Source organism: Martes martes (assembly GCF_963455335.1).
Source record: "Martes martes genome assembly, chromosome: 8".
Taxonomy (NCBI): Eukaryota; Metazoa; Chordata; class Mammalia; order Carnivora; family Mustelidae; genus Martes; species Martes martes.
In genome coordinates this window covers 87,287,746-87,309,186 of record NC_137895.1, presented here as the reverse complement: position 1 = coordinate 87,309,186, position 21,441 = coordinate 87,287,746, and the positions used below count along the sequence as shown (strand labels likewise).

General features: G+C 50.6%; 1 protein-coding gene across 1 annotated transcript; it reads left to right on the top strand.

The window, feature by feature from the left end:
* The first annotated feature begins 8,605 nt into the window (after positions 1-8,605).
* On the top strand, positions 8,606-14,165 carry LOC308348428 (keratin, type II cuticular Hb1). Its single transcript, XM_080812472.1, has 9 exons — positions 8,606-9,090; positions 9,813-10,021; positions 10,648-10,708; positions 11,642-11,737; positions 11,948-12,112; positions 12,364-12,489; positions 12,741-12,961; positions 13,228-13,259; positions 13,547-14,165. The coding sequence occupies exons 1-9, from the start codon at positions 8,722-8,724 to the stop codon at positions 13,816-13,818; spliced, it is 1,551 nt and encodes a 516-aa protein (XP_080668598.1). The 5' UTR covers positions 8,606-8,721; the 3' UTR covers positions 13,819-14,165.
* Positions 14,166-21,441: the final 7,276 nt, after the last annotated feature.

Below are 21,441 nucleotides of genomic sequence, written 5' to 3'. Positions count from 1 at the left end.
ATAGAGTCTGCTTTTCCCTCTGACCCTCTTCCCTCTCAAGCTCTCTCTCTCATTCTCTCTCACAAATAAGTAAGTAAAATTAAAAAAAAAAAGGAATGCCCAACTATTTCCAACAAGGCCCCAAGAAAAGATAGCATGTCTGGATTTTACCTCAAACTTCCACTTTCCTCCTGGGTCCAGAAAGCTTGGAGTAAACACTACTGTTATGAGTCTGTATAGCATTTAGCTCAGAATACAATCTAGACAGAGAATAGAGATACAGACAGAATACATTTAGCTCAGAATAAAGCTAGATATAGCCATGAGGCGGGTATCCAGCCCCCTGCAACCATCTCCCCCTACCTCAGATCTGTGCCGTTTCCTATGCTATACCAATCCTATAACCCCCTTCCCTTTACAGCAGTCTGTCAGTAACCTTGGCAGTTGTCAAAAGAGATTACAGACCCATATCAGTGTGTGCCACCCGTAGTGTGTATAGTGTGGGCCTTGAACTCAAAAGGGTTGGATTGGAGTCTACCATGAATAGTTCTGTGTGATATGAGGCCAAGGTACTTCATTCCTTTGGGAAGTTTGTTAAGTCTTTCCTTCCAGTGGTGCCTGGGAAAATTACAGAGATGTCCACATGCTCAGTAAACTCCAGAGCACAGTGAAGATGTGTTTTGTTCAAATAATTAAGAAGATGTGGTGCTTTTTTTAAAAAAATTTCTTTTTCAGAGTTCACATTGAATTTTTTAATTTTTTTAATTTTTAATATTTTTAAATATTTTAAAAAGATTTTATTTACTTCTTTGAAAGAAAGAGAGAGCACATGAGAGAGAGAGAGAGGGCTCACAAGCAAGGGGGAGGGGTAGAGGGAGAAGCAGACCCCTGACTGAGCAGGAACCCCCACATGGGATGTGATCTCAGGATCCTGGGATCATGACCTGAGCTGAAAGCAGATGCCCAACTGACTGAGCCACCCAGGCACCCAGAAGAAAACAGAATTTTAATGAAATAGATTAAAATAAAATCAGGTAGAGTAGAAAATAACAGAGTGCATTATATGTAGTAAAAATAACATATCATTTGCTTTTTGTTTCAATTGGATGTGGTGTATGTGTATGTGTGTACTTTGTCACTACACAAAATTTTTTCTTAATATGATTGAAAATAAAAAAGTTTAAATACGCAGCATATGAGTTAAGAACACAGACCCAGATTCCAAACTGCCTAGTTTCAAAGTCCAGCCCTGCCACTTTCTAGCTATGTAATCTCAGATAATTACTTAACCTCTCTGTACCTCATGTCATGATTTATAAAATGAGGATAATAGTATCCACCTCATAAAGTTGTTGTAAGGATTAAAAGACTTAATCCGCATAAAGCACTTAGAACAGAGCCTGACACACTCTAATTATGTAATCATATTAGTAGTTGTTATTGCTGCTAATGCTGCTGCTGTAGATATACAGCAGCAGTAGGTTTGATGGAATATACCTACCCACATTCCTAAACCACCTATGTAAAACTCCCATTAATGGTGTCTATCTTAAAGGACTAGTAAAAGGATTAGATTAAATACATGGATAACGCTTAACACAGCACCCCAGCACGGAGCAAGTGCTCAGTAAATGCTATGTGCTATTACTCTACCATGGGGTCAGTCTAAGGAACAGGGAGGACCTGAGACCTTTGGCCATGGTCACTTCTTGTATCCTGGAAAAGAACCCAAAATCAAATGTCCCTCCTTCAATCCCCACTCTAACCCAACAGTCCCCAGGGAAGGCCCAGTGATAATCTCTCCTCTTAGGCAAAGGTAAAATGTCACCAGTCCTTAGACAACTGCACTACTGGATGAAAAGAGAAACATGGACAGTCCAAAAAGTCTGTTATCTATTAATAATTCATAAATTTGTATTTCTTCTTTGGCCTTAACAGACCACCAGAAATTCTCAAACATTAATCAATGACATACTCATTTTTCTGGCTTTTTGCCTGATCCTAAAACCTCCTGATTTGTCAATAGCCCAAGGATATCATGAAGTTGAAGGTGGGGGATATGCCATCCATCCAGGTACAATGGAACTCCAAAGAGAACAAGAGAAGTCAGATTTTCACTACAGCTGGACAGGTAGAAGTTGGAATTGAGGAGAACTTCCCAGAAGGAAAGCAGGTAGTCATTGTTTCCTAAAGGAACTTGCATTATGCCTCCCATTTAGGGAAGCTTTATGTAAGAGAAAAATTATTTATTTTGGAGCAGCCACCATGTTTTCGGAAACAGGGTAAACAAAAAAACCTTCAGCAATGAACCATCTCAGCCTGGAGGAGGTGCAGAGTTTGAACCCCATTAGTGGGATGGACTTCACCCACTGACTCAGACTGACTTAGACTGACTCAGAACAAAAAAACAAAAAAACCTTGCTGATCTGGGGTTACAACCTCCTTTTTTAGCCTAAGTGGATCTTGGTTCAAGGGACACCTGGAAAGAAGGGGCAAATCTGGTGGTTTTAACATTAGGAAGCTCTTGTTCAGGCCTCCCTTCAGTCCATCCTTCTCCTGTGAAGAATGTTATAAGGCAGATTCCCCCAAATGGGTGGTGGGTTAGATGAGATAACATCTTGTTGGGGAATTCAGTGATTATGTGATGGCTATATCCCTGCCATATGCTGAAGCCTGTCTTAATTTTGGAAAAAGGGAGGAAGACGCTAAAAGGAGGAAGGAGACACAGATTCTGGAACTCCCAATCTGACAGGGAAGACAGACCTACATTTATGAGCAAGTCCAGACGTCTGAAGAGGGCTGCTTTTCAGCTATATCATCAGTTGCTCAGGAATGCAGTGCCTTCTGACAGTGCCCATTCTGGGGTGATGTAGAATGCAACTAATCTGATGGGAAAGGTAAGAAAGGCTCCCTGGAAAGGGTGAGAACAGACATCTGTAACGAGGTAGGTGGGGCAGTATTGGTGAAAAGGTGTGCTCGGAGGGATTTCAGAGAGTGAACAGTAGGGAGACCTGAGCACCCTTGCAGGAGAGGCTGGGACTGTGAGATATTGTGATAGTGGAGAACCAGTTGAGGCAGAGACCTCAGAGGCAGGCAGTACTGTCTCTGGGATTCTGTTTCAAAGCTACAGGGTGGGAGGAAGCCTGTGGGCTCTATATTTGAGGGTACCAAAACATCTACACACTAGGCTTGCAGGTATCCAAAGGACTGTGCCCTTTCTAACCTTGCAGCTCATGCATTCCATTCACAGAAAGCAGATGCAGGGCAGGTTTCAGTGAGGGGAGTTGATGAGAGAAGGAGAGGCTCTTCATATAACACTCAGGCTGTTGAGGGAGTTGACCCTAGGCCAGCTAACAGGCAGGACAACTAGATTCATGAGTTGAGAGATCCAAGTCAGAGCCCTGCCTCCTCAGCCAAGACAGCCTGGAACAGTGGCCAATTAAGCATGAGAATTCACCAGAGGAAGGAGGGGCCAAAGGCCTTTGTGGGTAGCCTGGGGGAAGAGGGGAAGTGGATGAAGACTGACTCAGAAGCTCTGCCTTTGGTGAAGTCCATCCTACTAATCAGGTTCAAACTCTGCACCTCCTCCAGGCTGTGAGGGTTCATTGCTGAAAAGCTGAAGCCAAGATTGCCCACCTCTTCAGATATGTCCATACCTTGCCCTCAGTGCTGCCCTCCCTCCCCCATCAACCTCCTTTCCCTGTTCTTCCACCCCTGGAGTGTCCCCCACCATTCTCCCATGGGTCTTCTAGTTTTCCCTCCATTCTCCTCCACTTCCCTCCCCTTCACGCCATCTCCCCCAATCTCCCCTCCCTTCCATTCTCTTTGCCCCTCCCCCAGATGGTCTTTGTCCTTCCAAATAGCTCTAGAGAGTGCTAGCCTAAGACCAAGCATCTTCTCCCTTCTTTTCCCTAGAAATCTACCTCCCATCCACTTCTCTTTTTCCTTCCTCAATCCTGCCCTCAGTTTCTACTTTTCCCGTGGCCTTCAGGATTCTTGGTCTTGTTGGCTGGCTTTCCCTACCACTCCTGCCATCATTCAGGTCAAGGACTTCACTTTGGTCAAGGACACATCTACTCACTTCATCCCTCCTTCAGGCCCCATCCAGGAATGTCTCCCTACCCAGCCCCCACACCCAGGAATGGCTGCCCTCTGGTCTGCTTCATCTGCTCATCACCCCATCCTACCAGAAAGCTTTGCACAATTAACCACCAAGCTTTGATGGCTCCATTACTCAGCATTTAATATACAGTTGGTATTCATTTCATTCATTCAACAAATATTTATTGAGCACCTACTATGTGCCAAGCCCTTGGAATATATCCATGAACCAAACATTTGTGTTCATGGGTATGTTGTGAGGTTTGTATTTTTTGTTCACAATCTAGGTGTGTGTGTCCAGCTTTTCTCTTATAACTGGACGCTTACCACAAACAAGGGTGAGCTCCCCTCCATCCTCTGGTCCTGAACCCTGAGAGCACTATAAAGGGCCATGAAGAGGATGGGGGGGGGGTGTTAGTGAGAGTGTGTGTTAACATGCTATATACAAACACTATCTACTGTGTGATACTTCTAATGATGGTAGATGGTGGATAGATAGGAGTGTAATGAGATAAACTCATCCCTTCCACTGGGATCAAACACTGATCTGAGCACCAGTTCTGCCACTAGCTACACAACCTACAAAACTTTTAACCTTCTAGGCCTCAGTGTCCTCACCTGACACCTGCCTCAGAGGCTAATTATAAAAATTAAAATTAATGCATGTTGGGCAATTAACATAGTATCTACTATGAAGAAATATTATGTTTTTTAAATTTAGAAGAATTCTCATAAAATGGTTTTCTACACTAAGCATATACTACTTGCATAATTTTTTAAAAATAACCACACACTCTAGAAAAACTCTTGCGCAAATATACCTGAAGACAGGGAAAAGAATGTTCATGACAACTCTGTTCATAATACAAACTCTAGAAACAACCCTGAGGCCATCAGTGTGGAGAGATAAATTGTGGCATATTCATACAATGAGTACAATTCACTGTGAAAATGAACATTAATGCAGCTACAGGAAGCCACATTGAACAAACTTAACTAGACACAAAAGAATACACACAATATAATTCCATTTATATGAACTTCAAAAACTGGAACATGAGGGGCACCTGGGTGGCTCACTCAGTTCAGTGTCTGCCTTCAGCTCAGATCATGATTCTGCGATGGACCCCTCACTGGACTCCCTGCTCAACAGGGAGCCTGCTTCTCTCTCCCTCTGCTACTCCCCCTGCTTATGCTCTCTTGCTCCTTCTCTCTGACAAATAAATAAATAAAATCTTTTTTTTAAAAAACTGGAAAACTGGGGCACATGGGTGGCTCAGTGGGTTAGGCCTCTGCCTTCAGCTCAAGTCATGGTCTCAGGGTCCTGGGATGGAGCCCCGCATCGGGCTCTCTGCTCGGCAGGGAGCCTGCTTCCCTTCCTCTCTCTCTGCCTGCCTCTCTGCCTACTTGTGATCTGTCAAATAAATAAATAAAATCTTTAAAAAAAAACTGGAAAGCTAAATAATTTATGTTTTAGAGAGGCATACATTGGTTCTAAAACTGCAGAGGAAAGCAAGGGAATGAGTCAACAAAAATCCCAGAGAGGGTTTGTCCCTAGGCCAGAAAGAAAGGAAGAACAACCAGAATGAGGCTCCTAGGAAGCTCTTAAGTTACACATTTGTGTTCTTTCTTCCTATAGGTGGTAGGTTCATCCTCTATACATTCTTCCATGTGGGTGACCTATAGCACAATTTTACCTCCTATAAAGTTCATATAGCCAGAGCAAAGACTACAGTGGGGATTTGGCCAACCCTCCTCCCTTCTGTCTTCCCCCTCCCCCTCCACACGTCTTTTTACTCCAATTAAACACACAGATTGAATGTCCTTTTAGGTCTCCAAAATATATCAGCCTGCAGTTTAGCAAAATTTTGTCACCTTTGAGTTTTTTTGTATCTTGTTTCTTTAAATTGCTTTGTGTTTCTTTAAAATTGTTGAGGAAGGGCCAGCCATTAGTAATTAGCTCATGTTTATGCATGTCATTTTTTTATAAGGAGCTACACTGGGGCAGAAGGGAACACATGTGTGAGATGCACCTTGACTCATGGCGCTTCTCCTCTGGTCACCAGCTGACTTGCAGGGAGCACTGGGGCTTAATTGTGGGCAGTGCTCAGAACTGTGATGAAGGTATAAAGGGTCTCGGAAGTGTTGGCCCAGCTCCCCAAACACATAAAGTGACACCAGGTGCCACTCCCTCTTCTGGATGGCCGGATGGCTCACACAGTCCCTGAGCCCATGTTTGTCCTGTCACAAGGCCTCACCCCTGAATGTTTCACACAGGCACCCCTCCCCCAAGCCCTGGTCTGCTCTCCTACCTTCCCTTTTCCCATCCACCCAGCCCCTTCCTCCTTCCCTAAGCCGCCCAGCCTGCCTTTACCCCTAAGACACAGCAGCTTCAGGGGGCTTCCAGCCCCATCGTTTCACACTTCTCTTTTCTTCTCTTTCACTTAATGCAGATCTCTGTACTTCATGAGCTCATTTTTCGAGACCTGTTCTATTGGAGTGGGGTGCTTCATGGGTAAGGAGAACACAGTACTCTCTGTCAAGACACCAACAGTACACCAGAGGTATACAAATAACTACACCTGCTCTTTTCTGGGGACGCCCAACTCAGTCGGTTAAGCATTTGCTTTCAGCTCAGGTCTTGGTCTCGGGGTCCTAGGATCAAACCCCACACCAGACTCCCAGCTCATCGCAGAGTCTGTTTCTCCCTCTCCCTCCCTCTCTCTCTCTCTTTCAAATAAATAAATAATCTTTTTAAAAAAATTTTAAGCTGCCTTTTTCTGTCCTTTCCTTCGGTTCTCAGCCACAGCATCCTACAGACCTCCAGCCCCAGCCTCACATTGCTCCTGTGCTACACTCCCACCCCCCTGGGCCCCTCCCGATTCTAACCATCCCAACCCCCTGTGACTCTGTCCAGTTCCTTAGACTGATTCTCCCCAGTCATAAATCCACAGATATCCCTCCTAAACAACTTTCTCTACCCTCTTGAAATTTTCCAGAGATTAGGAAATCCAGGTGTTGTCATAGCTTGTAGGTGAGAAGGCATGGCATCTCCTGGGCTCCAAAACATTCAAAGGTAACTAGCTAGGAGACACTGGGCAAGTTACTTAAGCTCACTGAGCCTCAGTTTCCTTACCTGTAAAATGGGGATGATGATACGTACTTCATAGGGTTGATGGAAGAATTGGAGATTGTTTATGGCGTGTATGATATCATATAGTAAGTGGCAAAAAAAAAAAAAGGAGAAAGAAAAGAAAAGAAAATATCCTCTTATCAGAATAGGACCTATGTTTTCCTAGGGTGTTCTAATTATAAATGGGAAATGTGTGCAAGTGATCTGATTTAGCATCACGGATGAAGGAACAAGCTGATAATTTGTGCTTCATGGGGCGGTACAATAAGAGTATAGCATTAGTTTTGAAGTAGTCTGCCCAAAAATGCTTAAGTCAAACCCAATCAAGCCTCCAGACCAGCACTATCCAGCAACGCTGTTGTGATGGGGGAAATGTTCTTTATCAGCTCTGTCAAAAAGTTAATCGGTGGCTGTGTGGCCATGTGGCTCATGCAATGGGGGAACTCCATTCTGCATTTATTTAATTTTAACCAATTCAAATGTAAATAGCCACATACACCTACAGGCTACCTTATGAACAGCCCAACTCTAGTATTAACTTCCAGTTTAAAACACAAGGGACAGACTCACAAGTTAAGTCACATAAAACTGATTAAAAAAAAAAAAACTCTTGAGACTACTAGGAAAATTGAAAATGGAATGGCTAGTCAATGATTCTTTGGAAATATTAATTTTCTTGAATGTGCAATGGGTATGGTCCCGATTTCTGTATGTGTCATACTTCCTATAACTGTCAAATAGGCAGGAAAGGATGGCACCGTGTTAACCGCAGTTGAATCCAGATAACTAAGGGGGAACATTTCAGGATGTTTGTTATGCCCTGCTTTCAACTTTTCTATATGTTCGGAAACTCTCATAGTGAATGTTGAAGAAGAATGTTGAAGCAGATATTTAATAATCTGCTGGCTGCTGGCTGCTGGCTTGGTAGGAGAAAGGGGTTGTATTTTAGTAGCCTACCAGACAGATGGAGATGAGGGAAATGCACATATGTGTTACAAATGCACTTCGGCCACTACTACTGAGACAGAAACTTCTAGATGTCATTTGTTAACACCTCAGTGTTTCCTGGGTCCCCTCCCAACTACCCCTGACAATCACACAGGTCCCCTGCTTCTCCCAGAGTCTGGTCTTCCTTCTCCTCTCCTCCCCTGGACCCCTTCCCACCTCCCCTGCCCTGCCCTTCTCTCCCCAGTCTCCAGTGAGTGCACGCCTGCTGACAGGGCACTTTGAAGATGAAACGTTGCTGAGTCCCCCTGCAGCCCAGAGGCTGGCATCCCATACACAGAGGAGGGTGCGGGCCACTCCACCATTATTAAAGCACATTCTAAAGAGGTGCTGGACTCAACTAACCGCCCAAGCCTATAAAGCACAAATTGACCCAACTGCACAGCCAAGCCCTTCAGATCTGAGCATAAATAGGACCGGGGCACCTTGCAGAGCACATTGGAGTTTCCACAAGACTCCAGACCTCATCCCTGTACTCCGAAGCCCCAACGTCCAGAAGCACCATGACCTGCGGATCAGGATTCTGTGGCCGCGCCTTCAGCTGCATCTCAGCCTGCGGGCCCCGGCCAGGCCGCTGCTGCATCACGGCCGCCCCCTACCGCGGAGTCTCCTGCTACCGCGGCCTCACCGGGGGCTTTGGCAGCCACAGCGTCTGCGGGAGCTTCCGCGCTGGCTCCTGCGGCCGCAGCTTTGGCTACCGCTCCGGAGGCGTGTGTGGGCCCAGCCCACCCTGCATCACCAGCGTGTCTGTCAACGAGAGCCTCCTCACGCCCCTCAACCTGGAGATCGACCCCAATGCTCAGTGTGTGAAGCATGAGGAGAAGGAGCAGATCAAGTGCCTCAACAGCAGGTTTGCTGCCTTCATCGACAAGGTGGGTGCCCTTGATCACACCCTTCCTGAACCCCTAGGTCCTGGGCTAGGCACTCAGGAGAGTCAGGGTCAGGAGACATGTGGTTCAGGGGAGCTCCCAGTCTGATGGAGGAGAGGGACGCACACCCAGGGCCCTTGTGGACCAAAGACACCAGTACGTAGAGCAGAGGCTCCTGATCTGACAGTGTTGCTAGTACAGGCGACCTCCACTCAGGCAGGCAGGTCCCCACAGAGAGACAGAGACACGCGTGGAACTGGCCGGCCAGAGCAAGAGGGCAGTCCGCATACACAGACACAAGAATGAAGAGAAGAACTAGGAAGAGGACAGCAGGGGCATCCTCTGGGTGGGGGTCCTGGATCACACCCTTCCTGTACTCCACCCATGCTCAGGACCCAGGCAGGGCAGGGGCTCAGAGGCAAAATAGACACCTCTGGCTGGTTTCAGACCACATGCCACCTGGACTCACCAGGTCTGGATAAGTCCATTTCCGTGAGAGCAGGGACTGACCTTCCCCAACCCTGGCTCCCATCCCTACATGGACACTGCAGACACGCATGACAATCAGGAAGGCCGGAAGTCACCTTGTCTCCCACTGCCCTTCTCTGCCAAATCTCTGCTGAGCTGCAGGCTTGGAACTTTACCCTAAAGCAGTCGGGCCCACCCCCAAACTGGCCTTGGGACACCAGGAGCCACCTGACCCCCTCCTCCCACCCTGAACACAGGTGCGTTTCCTGGAGCAGCAGAACAAGCTGCTGGAGACCAAGTGGCAGTTCTACCAGAACCGCAAGTGCTGTGAGAGCAACCTGGAGCCCCTGTTTGAGGGCTACATTGAGACGCTGAGGCGGGAGGCCGAGTGCGTGGAGGCTGACAGCGGGAGACTGGCATCAGAGCTCAACCACGTGCAGGAGGTGATGGAGGGCTACAAGAAGAAGTGAGTGCAGCCCGCAGGGTAGTCTCAAGAAACAAAAGGGGATTAAGCCCAAGCAAGATAGATTCAGGTTAGACCACAAGAGGAACTTCCCAATAGGAAGAAGACAGGGACAAGGAGCCTGTGGGGACAAATACTCTGGGCGTTCACACCCTGGTGAGAGCAGAAGCTGCTCCAGCTACCTCGTCCTTATGTGTCTGTTTCATTAATTCATCGAACGTTTATTGATATCTACTCTAAGTCCCAGGTGCTGTGCTAGGACCTGAGGTGGGATGGGGAGGGACAAGGGGGCACCAGAACTCAGATGGGGTTCCTGCCCCCACCCAGGGAGTTACAGTCCAGAAACAGAAGGTCTACAAAAATGTGCACAGTGCCACCACCCATCCACCACCACATCAGGAAAGAGAGTCCCTGAAACCGGAAGTCCCCTGGGTGACAGGTTGGATGGAGCTCCCACAAGAAAGGGATGGACAAGTTCCCTTCTGGTCCAGCGATTTTGGATTCTATGACTTCCTCCCAAAGATCCAGTTCCTGGACTGTGTTTGTCTGGGCCTCCACTCTCTTTTTGTCACTTCAAATCCCAGCATATGAAAATTCTAGCCACTGAACCTTGTGCCCTTTATCTCCAGATACGAAGAAGAGGTGGCACTAAGGGCCACCGCTGAGAATGAATTTGTGGCCCTGAAGAAGGTGAGTGACCCCGGATAACTCGTCCCCCAACTCGGAAAGCAGGGCAGAGGCAGGAGGGAGCGATCTTCAGTTCAGAGAGGCTGAGTGACTTCCCCAGAAGCACATAGAGCAACCCCGCCCCTATTTCCTCCCCCCACCCCCAAAGGCCCCAGTCCTCCCAGGGAGGCCCCCAACAGCAGAGTACACGGCCTGCTTCAAGCAGGGCACTCTCCTCATCCATCCCATCCGAGATAACTCCCATCTGGCCTATGGCTTCCCACCCCCTCTGCCCCGGGCCTGCCAGAGAGCACACATTCCTAACTATGGTGAATGAAAGAGCCCATGAGTGCTAGGGGACAGTCACATCCTCAGGCCCCCGGACTGCAGGGAGACGCTGGCCTGAGCAGTGCTGTTGTTCCTCACCCCTTACACTTGATCTGCCACAAATGCCATCACGTGGACCCCCCAGGTCCTTCCCACCACTTCCAGAGGAGGAAGGCCGGGGTTACTGGAGAAAACTGAGGCACAGAGGTCAAGGCTCTTGTCCGGAGTTGCTCTGGTTTGGAAGGGGTAGAATTGATCCCTGAGACCTCTTCTGACCACAGACCTAGTTTTCTTTCCCTGAGGTGTTAGGGCAGAGAGGGCTGGGGCACCATTAGAATGGACCCCTTTTACACCGAGCCTAAGTTTCAGTGATAGGGCAAGGTGTGGGTTCTGGAGGGATCATCGCGTAGGTACCAGAGGAAGTGTCTGGAAAACTCACAGTCCCCCTCCCTTCCCCTTCACCTGATCCCTATGTAAAGAATTCCATCAGTTCCAGGATATCAGGCATAAGGATGAGCAGTTAAGGAGGGTTTCCAGGGAGTTTTCCCAGCCCAGTGGGTGCTCTCCCGGGTGGCAAGAGCTCTGTGTGGCCTTCCCAAAGAGACGCCTGTGGCCCCCTCTCCCCTTTAGGATGTAGACTGTGCCTACCTCCGCAAGTCAGACCTGGAGGCCAACGCAGAGGCCCTGACGGAGGAGATTGACTTCCTGCGGCGCCTGTATGAGGAGGTGAGGGGCTGTGGTCCAGGCAGCCAGCCTGGAAGAGGGGGCCTTGGCCTAGGACTGGAGTTGGCCAGGGATTTGGGCTGGGGCTGCAGTCCATGAGGCTATAGTGGGAGCACGGGGTAGAGACCAAAGAAGAAGATTGGATCCACACTGGTGTGTGAGGCTGGGGTGTAAATAAGATCCTTCTGTCTTCTCGCCCCCCACCCTCTGCAGGAGATCCGCGTTCTCCACGCCCACATCTCAGACACCTCGGTCATCGTCAAGATGGACAACAGCCGGGACCTGAACATGGACTGCATTGTGGCCGAGATCAAGGCTCAGTACGACGACATCGCCAGCCGCAGCCGGGCTGAGGCCGAGTCCTGGTACCGTAGCAAGGTGAGGGGCATAGGACACCTGCCTCCTAGACATGGCAGCAGGAGGAAAGGCAGTTGTATAATAACAAGGCCTCTTTTGTCCATGGATTCTGATCCCTTGGATGGTAACAGAAGAGCAGACAGCTCTCAGGTTATAGAGTCCTGGCAGGGCTGCCATGTATGGTCACACAGGCAACGTGCCAATGGTTTGCGGTGTCTGAGTGGGTGGGAGACTGCATCCTGAGCCTCAGGAGCATCTCTGCTTCCCCCCAGTGTGAGGAGATGAAGGCCACGGTGATCCGGCATGGGGAGACCCTGCGCCGCACCAAGGAGGAGATCAACGAGCTCAACCGCATGATCCAGAGGCTGACGGCCGAGGTTGAGAATGCCAAGTGCCAGGTAAGTGTCACCCGGGGCCTCCCCAGGCCACACAGGCAGTGAGTGTCCCCAGTGGATCTCACCATTCATGCTCCAGGCCATCTGCATGACTAGAGTCTCTGGTTGTGGTCCCTGGGGGAGACTCAGCTGATGAAGGGGAGAGGTCTGCTCTTGGAGTGTTCCCAGCTGGGGGAGGGGAGAGACTGGATACATCCAGGAAATGGAAGAGAGACCCGGGCCATAACCCACCTTGTTCTCCTTTGGGTCCCCAGAACACCAAACTGGAGGCTGCAGTGACCCAGTCTGAGCAACAAGGCGAGACGGCTCTGAGCGATGCCCGCTGCAAGTTGGCGGAGCTGGAGGCCGCCCTGCAGAAGGCCAAGCAGGACATGGCCTGCCTGGTCAAGGAGTACCAGGAGGTGATGAACTCCAAGCTGGGCCTGGACATCGAGATCGCCACCTACAGGCGGCTGCTGGAAGGCGAAGAACAGAGGTGGGGCCCAGCCCAAGCAGGCTCTGAGCTGCTCATTCCTGCTCCTTGAATAAACAGCACCCTTTCTCCTGGGCTGAGAAGGACCAGGGATCTAGGACAGCCTCTCATCCATCACTCTGGGGGAGGTTGTGGCTTGGGATGGCTACTCTCAGACTCTCTCCTCCTACCCTGACCACTTGGGGTGGACCCCACTCCAAGGATTTGGGGAGCTCTATTTGCAACTCTGGTGGAATCACTCACGTTGCCTTTTTCTTCTTCCCCCTCAGACTATGTGAAGGCGTTGGCGCAGTGAATGTCTGTGAGTAACACAGCCCCCATGTGCATGGATTTATTTCATTCCTAGAAGGGATGCCAGAGTTTGGAGTGAGGGCTTCCACTGAAAGCTAAATATGATAGGGTGGGTGGGCTGGCATCACAGCAGGAGGGATTGGGGGTCAGAGAGCAGCTTTGAAACTAGATGCACCTACTGTTGCAAGTCAAGATTCTCCTTACTTTGAATACAGTGCTCAGGGCGTGGGGAGGGGCGTCATTGGGGAGGATGATGACCCACCCCCAGAATTTTGACTGAGGCTTTGGGGTTCACAGGTGTGAGCAGCTCCCGCGGTGGGGTCGTCTGTGGGGACCTCTGCGTGTCCGGCTCCCGGCCGGTAACCGGCAGTGTGTGCAGCGCCCCCTGCAGCGGGAACCTGGCGGTGAGCACCGGCATGTGCGCACCCTGCGCCCCCTGTGCCCCCTGTGCCCCCTGCGGCCCCTGCAACTCAGTCACGTCTTGTGGCCTGGGCACTGGTGGCGTGGGCTCCTGTGGCATCAGCTCCTGCGGCGTGGGCTCCTGCGCCAGCAGCTGCCGCAGATGTTAGACACCCCAACTCAAGCCTCTGGCCTGGGGTCTCTCCCACCAGCCTCCCAGTGGAGCAAGCTCTCGACTACTTCTCTGGCACTTTGAACGGTCTGTCCCACTCCCAGCCTCTCATATCTGTGCATGATCCCTTCTTCCTCAGCTGTGCTGCCTGCGCTGGGAAAGGCTACCCGTCCCCTTGATACCCATGGGAAGGGGGCTCAGGGGCCAGAGGGCCGGGACAAGGGCCCACCCTACGCTGCCCTGGGTGATGGCCTCACCCCATCCCCCCAATATTCCCCTTCCATCTCTGCTATGTTCATCTCTGTCTTGATCTGTGTTTCCAATAAATCAATGTAGCCAACTCTGAGCCTTGTCTGCATCTCTGTTATCCACAAGGGTCCAGGTATGGGAGGGTTCCCAAAGTCCCGTGGAGCAGAAAAGGGTCTAATCTGAGGTCTCCAGCACAGTCTTCTGTCCCTGGGCTCACAGTGGTCTCAGACTGACCCAAGGGTTGTGCTAGGGCTCTACACGATGTCATTTTACACACACGACTGTAATGATCTTATCCGCAATGATGCACCTTGCAGAAGAAGCAGCCAGAGATGCTCAGGAATTGGGGCAGCACCCTACAACTTTCAGCATCTGGCTGGGGCTTGAACCCTGTGTGCACCACTCGTGGTCATTTCACCAACCCACACTTGCCTCCCAGAAAACTTCCTGTGCATACCTGTAAACTGATGGATAATGAAATTTCTAGTCACCAACCACTCAAAGCTTAAGGAAACACCACTCATTGCTTTGCTGGGGAAGACTCATGCCTGAGCCATTTATGAGAATTCCTTGAAGGGTAAATACATGGACATAGTTTAAACTTTCAAAAAGCCTTTGATGTGGCTACTTTTTTTTTTTCTTTTAATGGAGTCCTTTTGGGCTTTGGAGACCTGTCATAGCTGACAAATTACCTCTGAAATAGGAAACAGCACGTAGCGAGAAGATGAGCTGGCACAGAGGAGAGCACATAGACCCTGGAGCCAGATGACTTGGGTCCAAAACTGGGCTCTCTTCCTGCCTGGCTCAGTGACCTTGGGCAATTTACTTATCTGCTCTGTGCCTCAATTTCCACATCTCTAAAGTGAGAATGAAAAAAGAGCACCTCATAGGGCAGATGCGAGGACTAGGAATTTCATACATGTAACATGTCTAGGCAATTCCTGCCACAAAATAATCACGATATGGGCTTGCCTTTAGCAGTATATATTTGCAGAATATAAAGTGGAGATCCCTCCAGGGAACAGTGGCCAGCCTCCCATCAACATCCGTAAACTGATTACATGTACACATTGACATCATATTAAATTTATATCTGTGATCAGAGACAGCAAATAGAGAAATCTCCATGTCTTCTGGGGCCATTGAGCTCCTTTATGCAGAGAACTGTTTCCCCCTTGACACTGATGAAGCTCTGACAAGGAGCAAAGAAAGCAGGAAGATGGTCTCTTGGCTTCGTTATGGGCAAAGGCAAGTCCCTGAATACACATTTGTACAGCAGGGTCAGTTTCTAAACTTCCAGGCCCAGGCCCAAAAAATGGTAGCAGAAACCTAAGTCCCCATCCCCATCCCTCAGAGCAGTAGAAATAAGGAAGAATATTGAGAAACCAGAAGTGACTGGTCTGAAAAGACAACCGACACTCTTTGAAGGGAGAGGATGGATCCAAGGCCTCCCGCCCACCAATACCGCCCCTCCCCCCTCCTGATGGAATTCTGAGTGGGGCAGAACCCTGGGAGAGTTCCAGAGTGTGCAGTTGCTCTAACCAGCCCTCTGTGCTGTGATACCACACAGCTCAGAAGCAGGCTTCCGGGAGTCTCGACCTGAGTTCCAAACCCCAGCTCCGTCTCTACCTCTCAGTTTAGAAACCACCCGCAACTCCAGTCCCAGTGAACTTCTCATCTCTGCCAGCTGACTCTTCCCTTCATATCCTACAGGTCTTATCAGCCCAGCGGGGCCCTAATGACTGGCCACACTTACTCTCACTCAGCCTCCCTCCAGCTCTGACTTTCGGCCCTATACTACTCCAGAGCACAATCCTCACTCCCTCTAGTTCCCACTCCTTCACAGGCCCAGGGAGAGAAGCAAGAGTGAAGGAATCAAGCACCTAATACTCATGATGCCAAATGGTGGGGGGAAGAAATGGTGAAAAAAAAAAAAATGGAACACCTCGCTGTGTGACCTTTAAAAAGTCACCTCCCCTCTCTGGGCCTCCATGTGTTCACTGGTGAAATAAAATGTTTAGATAAGATGGCTGCTAAGGTCCCGTACCAGTTTAAAGCTCTGTCAGTTTTCGGAAGAGCTGGGACGGGAATGGGAGCTTCAGGAAAGTGGGGAGACCTCGCAGCTGTGCTGGGTTCACTCTGTTCGTACCTTCGTTCTGCATAGCTCACTGTCCGTGGACAGCTGTCTGTGAGTACAAAAATGTGATTGCATCCAGATCAATGCACAGTTCACACGTGTGTGTGTGTGACTCTGAACCTTTCCAGAGTGTGATTGTGTGTGTGCATGTGTGTCTGCCTGTATGTAGGTGCCAAAGAGGGGAGTTTTGTTTTGTGGGTACCTGTGGATAGGATCTCAGTGTGAGCACACAGGGAGACTCATGCTGGGGGAGGGGGGAGCGGGGTCCCAGATGGAGAACTGGACTAAGACGGGAGTGGTGAGGGAGGTGCTGTCAGCTGTCATACTGGCGAGGTGCCTTCTGGCCAGGGAGCCCCAGCTCTAACCAGTATGTTCCCCTAGCTCCCCTCCTGCCCTGTAAACACCTGAGCTCCAGCTGGGGCAGCAAGAGACCAACCAGCTCTAGACTTGTAGAGCCTTCTTTAAAGGCGTCCAAAACCCAGTCCATGAGATATTAATTACATTTGTTGTTCTTACTATGTTTTCAGCACTATATATTTTTCATACAACCCCGTGACAGGTACATTCATATTTTATGGGTAAACCATGGTGCAGAGAGGTCAGGTAGGGAAGACAACTAAAAGGGATAAATGAAGCTACACCAGTTAGATCTGGGGAGGGCAGGACTGGGGTTCAGAAACAGGCAGCGTTTGGCCAGGATAACAGCAAGATTGGAAACAGAATCCAGATCCTTCCTTCCTCTCGGCTGGCCTAGCTGAGACACTACGGTTGGAATGATATCAGGAAGGATTGCATTTAGACTCATCGAGAGACTCCCAAGGGGTTTCCGTAGGGTGAGACGTGTTAATGGTGGAAGAAGGACCCAGTGCATCCAAGGACAGAGTGGACAAAACATAGAGCCTCTCTCAACCTGTTCATATCAACTGCATGGCAGGCCCTGGATTTGTGTGAGCGGGACAGTCACCGGCCTTGAGAGGCTCATGTAGAGATGCCAACGCAGCTAAGTTACATCTGTCATGCTTTGGGACTATTAAGTGTGAGGCAGACATGAGGATCCAACAGAAGGCTGACCCCTAGTGATCCCCTTCTTCTGCTGAGACATGATGACTCCAGTGACAACCGGCCTCCCTTCAGAAGTCACCTCTACTAACAATGCTTCTAAATAGGCTGGCAAACGACTCTCTATAAATGTACCAGACAGTTCTCTCCCACCCCAACATGGAATGTGGCCTGTAGCCAGGGGAACCACTCAGAGAATCGGTCCCCAAACCGCAGGCATGGCTGGTGGCCCAGGCAAGACACGCAAGCCTGACCCAGCAGCCTTTGGGATCTGAAGGGACATTATGCTTGGGATTTGAAATAGGAAAATGGGAGCAAGCCAGTCCTCAGGGATGTAGGCCATAGAACGCTCGCCATAAGTCCTGCCGGCAGTTCCTAGGTGAGGTTTCCTTCAACACTTCCTTTGACATGATCAACACAGCAGGAGCTGGAAAAACCTGACCTTGAAAATCACAGAATGTCATTACCTCTTGGCAAAATGCAGGGAACATGGAGCCCAACTGAGAAATCTCGCAGAGGGGCGGCTCTGCTTGCAGGCAGTGACTTCACTTCGGGAGTGTGGCAAGAACGTTGACACCGTGGGTGTCAGTCTGTGGTGACCAAATGGGACTCCAGTGGGTCCACGTCCCATTTGGTGGGAAGGCACTCTTGCAGCCAAGTTTCCATCTCATTCCTCTTGCATGAGACTGCTCTGTTTACCCGGAAAGGGGGCCCTTTGGATACCTGTTTTCTGGGCAAGGACCCAGGAGAACACAGCAGACACCCTGGCACTAGCTTTCCTTAAAAGGTAAAGCCAGGGCCTCTGGCCAATGACGCACCTTCACCCCACCCAGGGACACAGAAAGTAGAAACCATTGTTCCCAGATGTGTTAATGATGTAACCCTTTGTGCAACAGAAAAGAATGTGGCTCACCAAATGGAAGCTTCTCTTGGGCCTAAGGGACAAAGAAAGAGCCCAGAAACCCAGCCCTTCTCTGGCCACCCACCCCCCCAAACTGGCCTATCTTCTGCCCCCCAAAGTCCAGTTGCCTTGTGAAAACTCAGAGCAAACTACTCCTTAGACCTAGAAGTAGAGGCAGAGCTGGAACCCTCCATCTGATTCCAAAGACTCGTCCAAGACACTCCTCCACCAGGGTATGCTATTCCCAACCTGCCATCAGGTCACTTGTTAAACTAGAGCCCGGGGTCCCCGGCCACCCAGTGCTGTTCATATCCCCCAGCCCCAGTGTGCGAGGGCCATCTTCCCCAGGGTAAGTCTTCAAGTGCCCCTGCCAGGGCAGTGGGAGGACAATTTGCCCTCATCTCCGTCTCATTCCATTCTCTTCCTTGCTCACTCAGCACTACACTCGACCCTCAGAGGCCATTCTGTAAGCGTCCACAGAGCCAGTGAGTGGATGAGTGAAGGCAGAGCTCAGCCGCTCTGCAGAGGGGCCATGAGGCTGGGGAACAAGCAGATCTGAGATGGAATTAACCCCCTTCTTTCACTTTCCACAGGGGCCTGCAGCCGCCCAGCCCTTAGGAGCCTGGTTCATATCACCGCCAACTGAAGTCATGTGGAACCACACACCACAAGGGGAGGTAGCTTCCTGGTAGTGTCCCCTCCTTTTCTCCCGTCCCTGCTAAACCCGACCAGCTTCCACCATGCTCTGTACACAGCTTGAGGAATCCAGGTACAAACAGCCCCTGGGGGGGCTCAGTCCACTGAACTTTTTATTGCAAAGGAGGAGTCCCAGGGAAAGAGGAGTCAGGGGGTAGGTCAGAGGAGCAGGGTACTGGGTCCAGGTAAGCCACCAAGCCTCCCCAGGGGCACAGCGTCTCGGCTGCCTTCACCCAGGGGACAGGGCAGTGACCATTCCGTAAGCTAGATTCCAAGACTTTCCGCTCTGGGGTGAGGTTGGGGGGTGGGGGGTGGGGGGCGGTGACCATGATGGAAAGATAAAGTGAGGTCCAGTTCCGTGGGAGGGGGCGTCTGAGGCACAGGGTCAAGTCCTGGGGGCAGGAGCTAGGGGTCTTTGACTTCTCCACAGCTGGGCAGGAACGTTCAGCAACCGCGGGTGCCAGGGCAGCCAAAGCCGCCAAGGCAGGCGAGGGAGCCGCAGAGCGCGCAGCTGCCGCCAGGGGCGCCCGCCTGCAGGGCGCCGGAATCCGCTCTGGGAGGCAGCAGACGGGCGGAGCCCGAGGATGAGCCGAGGCCGCAGGTGGAAGCGTTGCCCAGGGCTGAGAAGACAGTGGCCGTCGGGGTCAGGAAGCCCTCTTCTCCTGCTCCACCCCCGAATGCAGACAGACAGACAGACTCCTCTCCAAGAGGGCAGATGCAAAGACCCTCCTCCACCCCCACAGGAGACACGTGCAAACTCCCCAAAGTAATGATACACAGACCCCTTCCCCCAAGAAGTAGACTCCAGAATGCCCCCTCCCTGGAGTCGGACACACAGATTCTCCTCACGCCAGAATGAAACAGTCTCCTCCACAAGGACAGACCCACAGAAGCTCCTCCCACTGCCCAGGACAAACCAACAGAACCACCCCTCAAAGGACAGACCACAAGACCTCCTCCCCAGCACCCAAAAAGAATTACTCCCAGGAGAAGGAACAGACCCCCAAAAAGAGAGACACAGTGGAAGCAGACCCCTCTCCCTTCCCAAAAGAATACACCCAAAGAAGAGGGGCTAAGATTTGACTTCCCTAACCCAATCCGGGTCTATGATCTACTTACAGAAGCTTCCTGCCCCAAATCCCAGACCAAGCCTGCAGGTGAGAAGGAGGAAGTGAGTGAGTGAATATACCTCCTGGGTATAATAATCCCCATCCTTTAAAACAAAACTCTCCTGGCTTTCCCCAACAGGCAGAGATCTGTCCATCCCGCATGCTCCCGGTTCTCTCAGATCGCCACAACCCTTTTGCTTCAGATTCCTCAGGACCTTAAACTTAATCCTTCCTCCTTAAATTTAGATAGCTTGGTTTTACTGATGACTTCCTGGAGGAGGGAGAAGGCTAAAGATGTTTCTTCAGCCTAAACGTAGCCTAAAAGAAGAAACCATGAAGGGGGACATTTTAAAGGACACTACAGAGGAAATAGCTCAACTACCTGTAGAGTATTGGTCGAACCTCATCCAGCCACTTTCTACCTGAGTCCTTGAGACAGTCTTTTACCCCGAGACCCAGTTTCCCCATCTGTAAAATGGGAATAACAGCACTTCCCTCCTAGGGGGTTTGTGGGGTTGAAAGGAGAGAATAAGTGCAGGTTGCCTGATGCATTGTGGGTTCCCTTTCCCTCCCCTCGGCCTGGAGAACCCAGCTGGAGCCAGTAGCCCTTGGATCTCTGCTGTCTAAGATTAAAAGCCATAAACCATGCCTTCCCCAGGACTGGGGGAAGAAGGGCAGAACCGAGGAGAAGACGGGGGGACCCTTATTCCCCCCGGCTGGGCCTTGGTCCTTGTAGCTGTCTAGATGGACAGACTGACCCCGGCTCTCTGCTCCTGCAGGTGAATGACGTCACAAGTTGTCTCATCCCAGGTGCCAGAGGTGCTCATCAGCTGGAACATTTTGTCTTAAGAGCCTCAAGTTGGTGGGGAGAAACTGGCTCAAGGAGAACAAGTCCCTGGATACCCAGGTTGTCTCTTCCCACCCTTCTCCAGCTGGCGAGGACCCAGATAGTGACCTCCCTGCACCCCTGCCCTCCTCACCATGGCCACATCCAAGGTACCAGCCAGCCCTCACCTGCTCTCCTCGCCCTCCAGCAGCTTGCGGTAGGTGGCGATCTCAAAGTCCAGGCCCAGCTTGACGATCATGAGATCCTGGTACTCTCGCAGCTGGCGGACCATGTCGTGCTTGGCTCTCTGCAGGGCGGCCTCCAGCCAGGCCAGCTTGCCCTGGGCGCTGTCTGAGGCCCCCTCCTCTGGCAGAGCCCATGGCTCCGTGCCTCTGTCTAGTTCACAGGGCTGGGGGCAAAGGGAAGACCACAGACAGGACATCCTTGGTCCCCACCCTCCCCCACATCGAGGATCCAGACCGTTCTCAGCGGTTGGAGAGTGAGCGAGGGATTAGAGATCATTGTAAGGAATGGGTGATCCTGTTCCGAAAAATGGATGTGTGTGTGTGTGTGTGTGTGTGTGTTTGCTTGGCTCCCAGGATGGAGACTTGGGGCTAGCCATCTGGGCTGGCTGAGAGAGAACC

Bases quoted from the DNA above. Each gene is read 5' to 3' on its own strand.
- LOC308348428 (XM_080812472.1), top strand. From the start codon at position 8,722: ATGACCTGCGGATCAGGATTCTGTGGCCGCGCCTTCAGCTGCATCTCA. The intron at 9,091-9,812 runs GTGGGTGCCCTT...CCCTGAACACAG, and splicing joins TTGCTGCCTTCATCGACAAG to GTGCGTTTCCTGGAGCAGCA. The intron at 10,709-11,641 runs GTGAGTGACCCC...TCTCCCCTTTAG, and splicing joins AATTTGTGGCCCTGAAGAAG to GATGTAGACTGTGCCTACCT.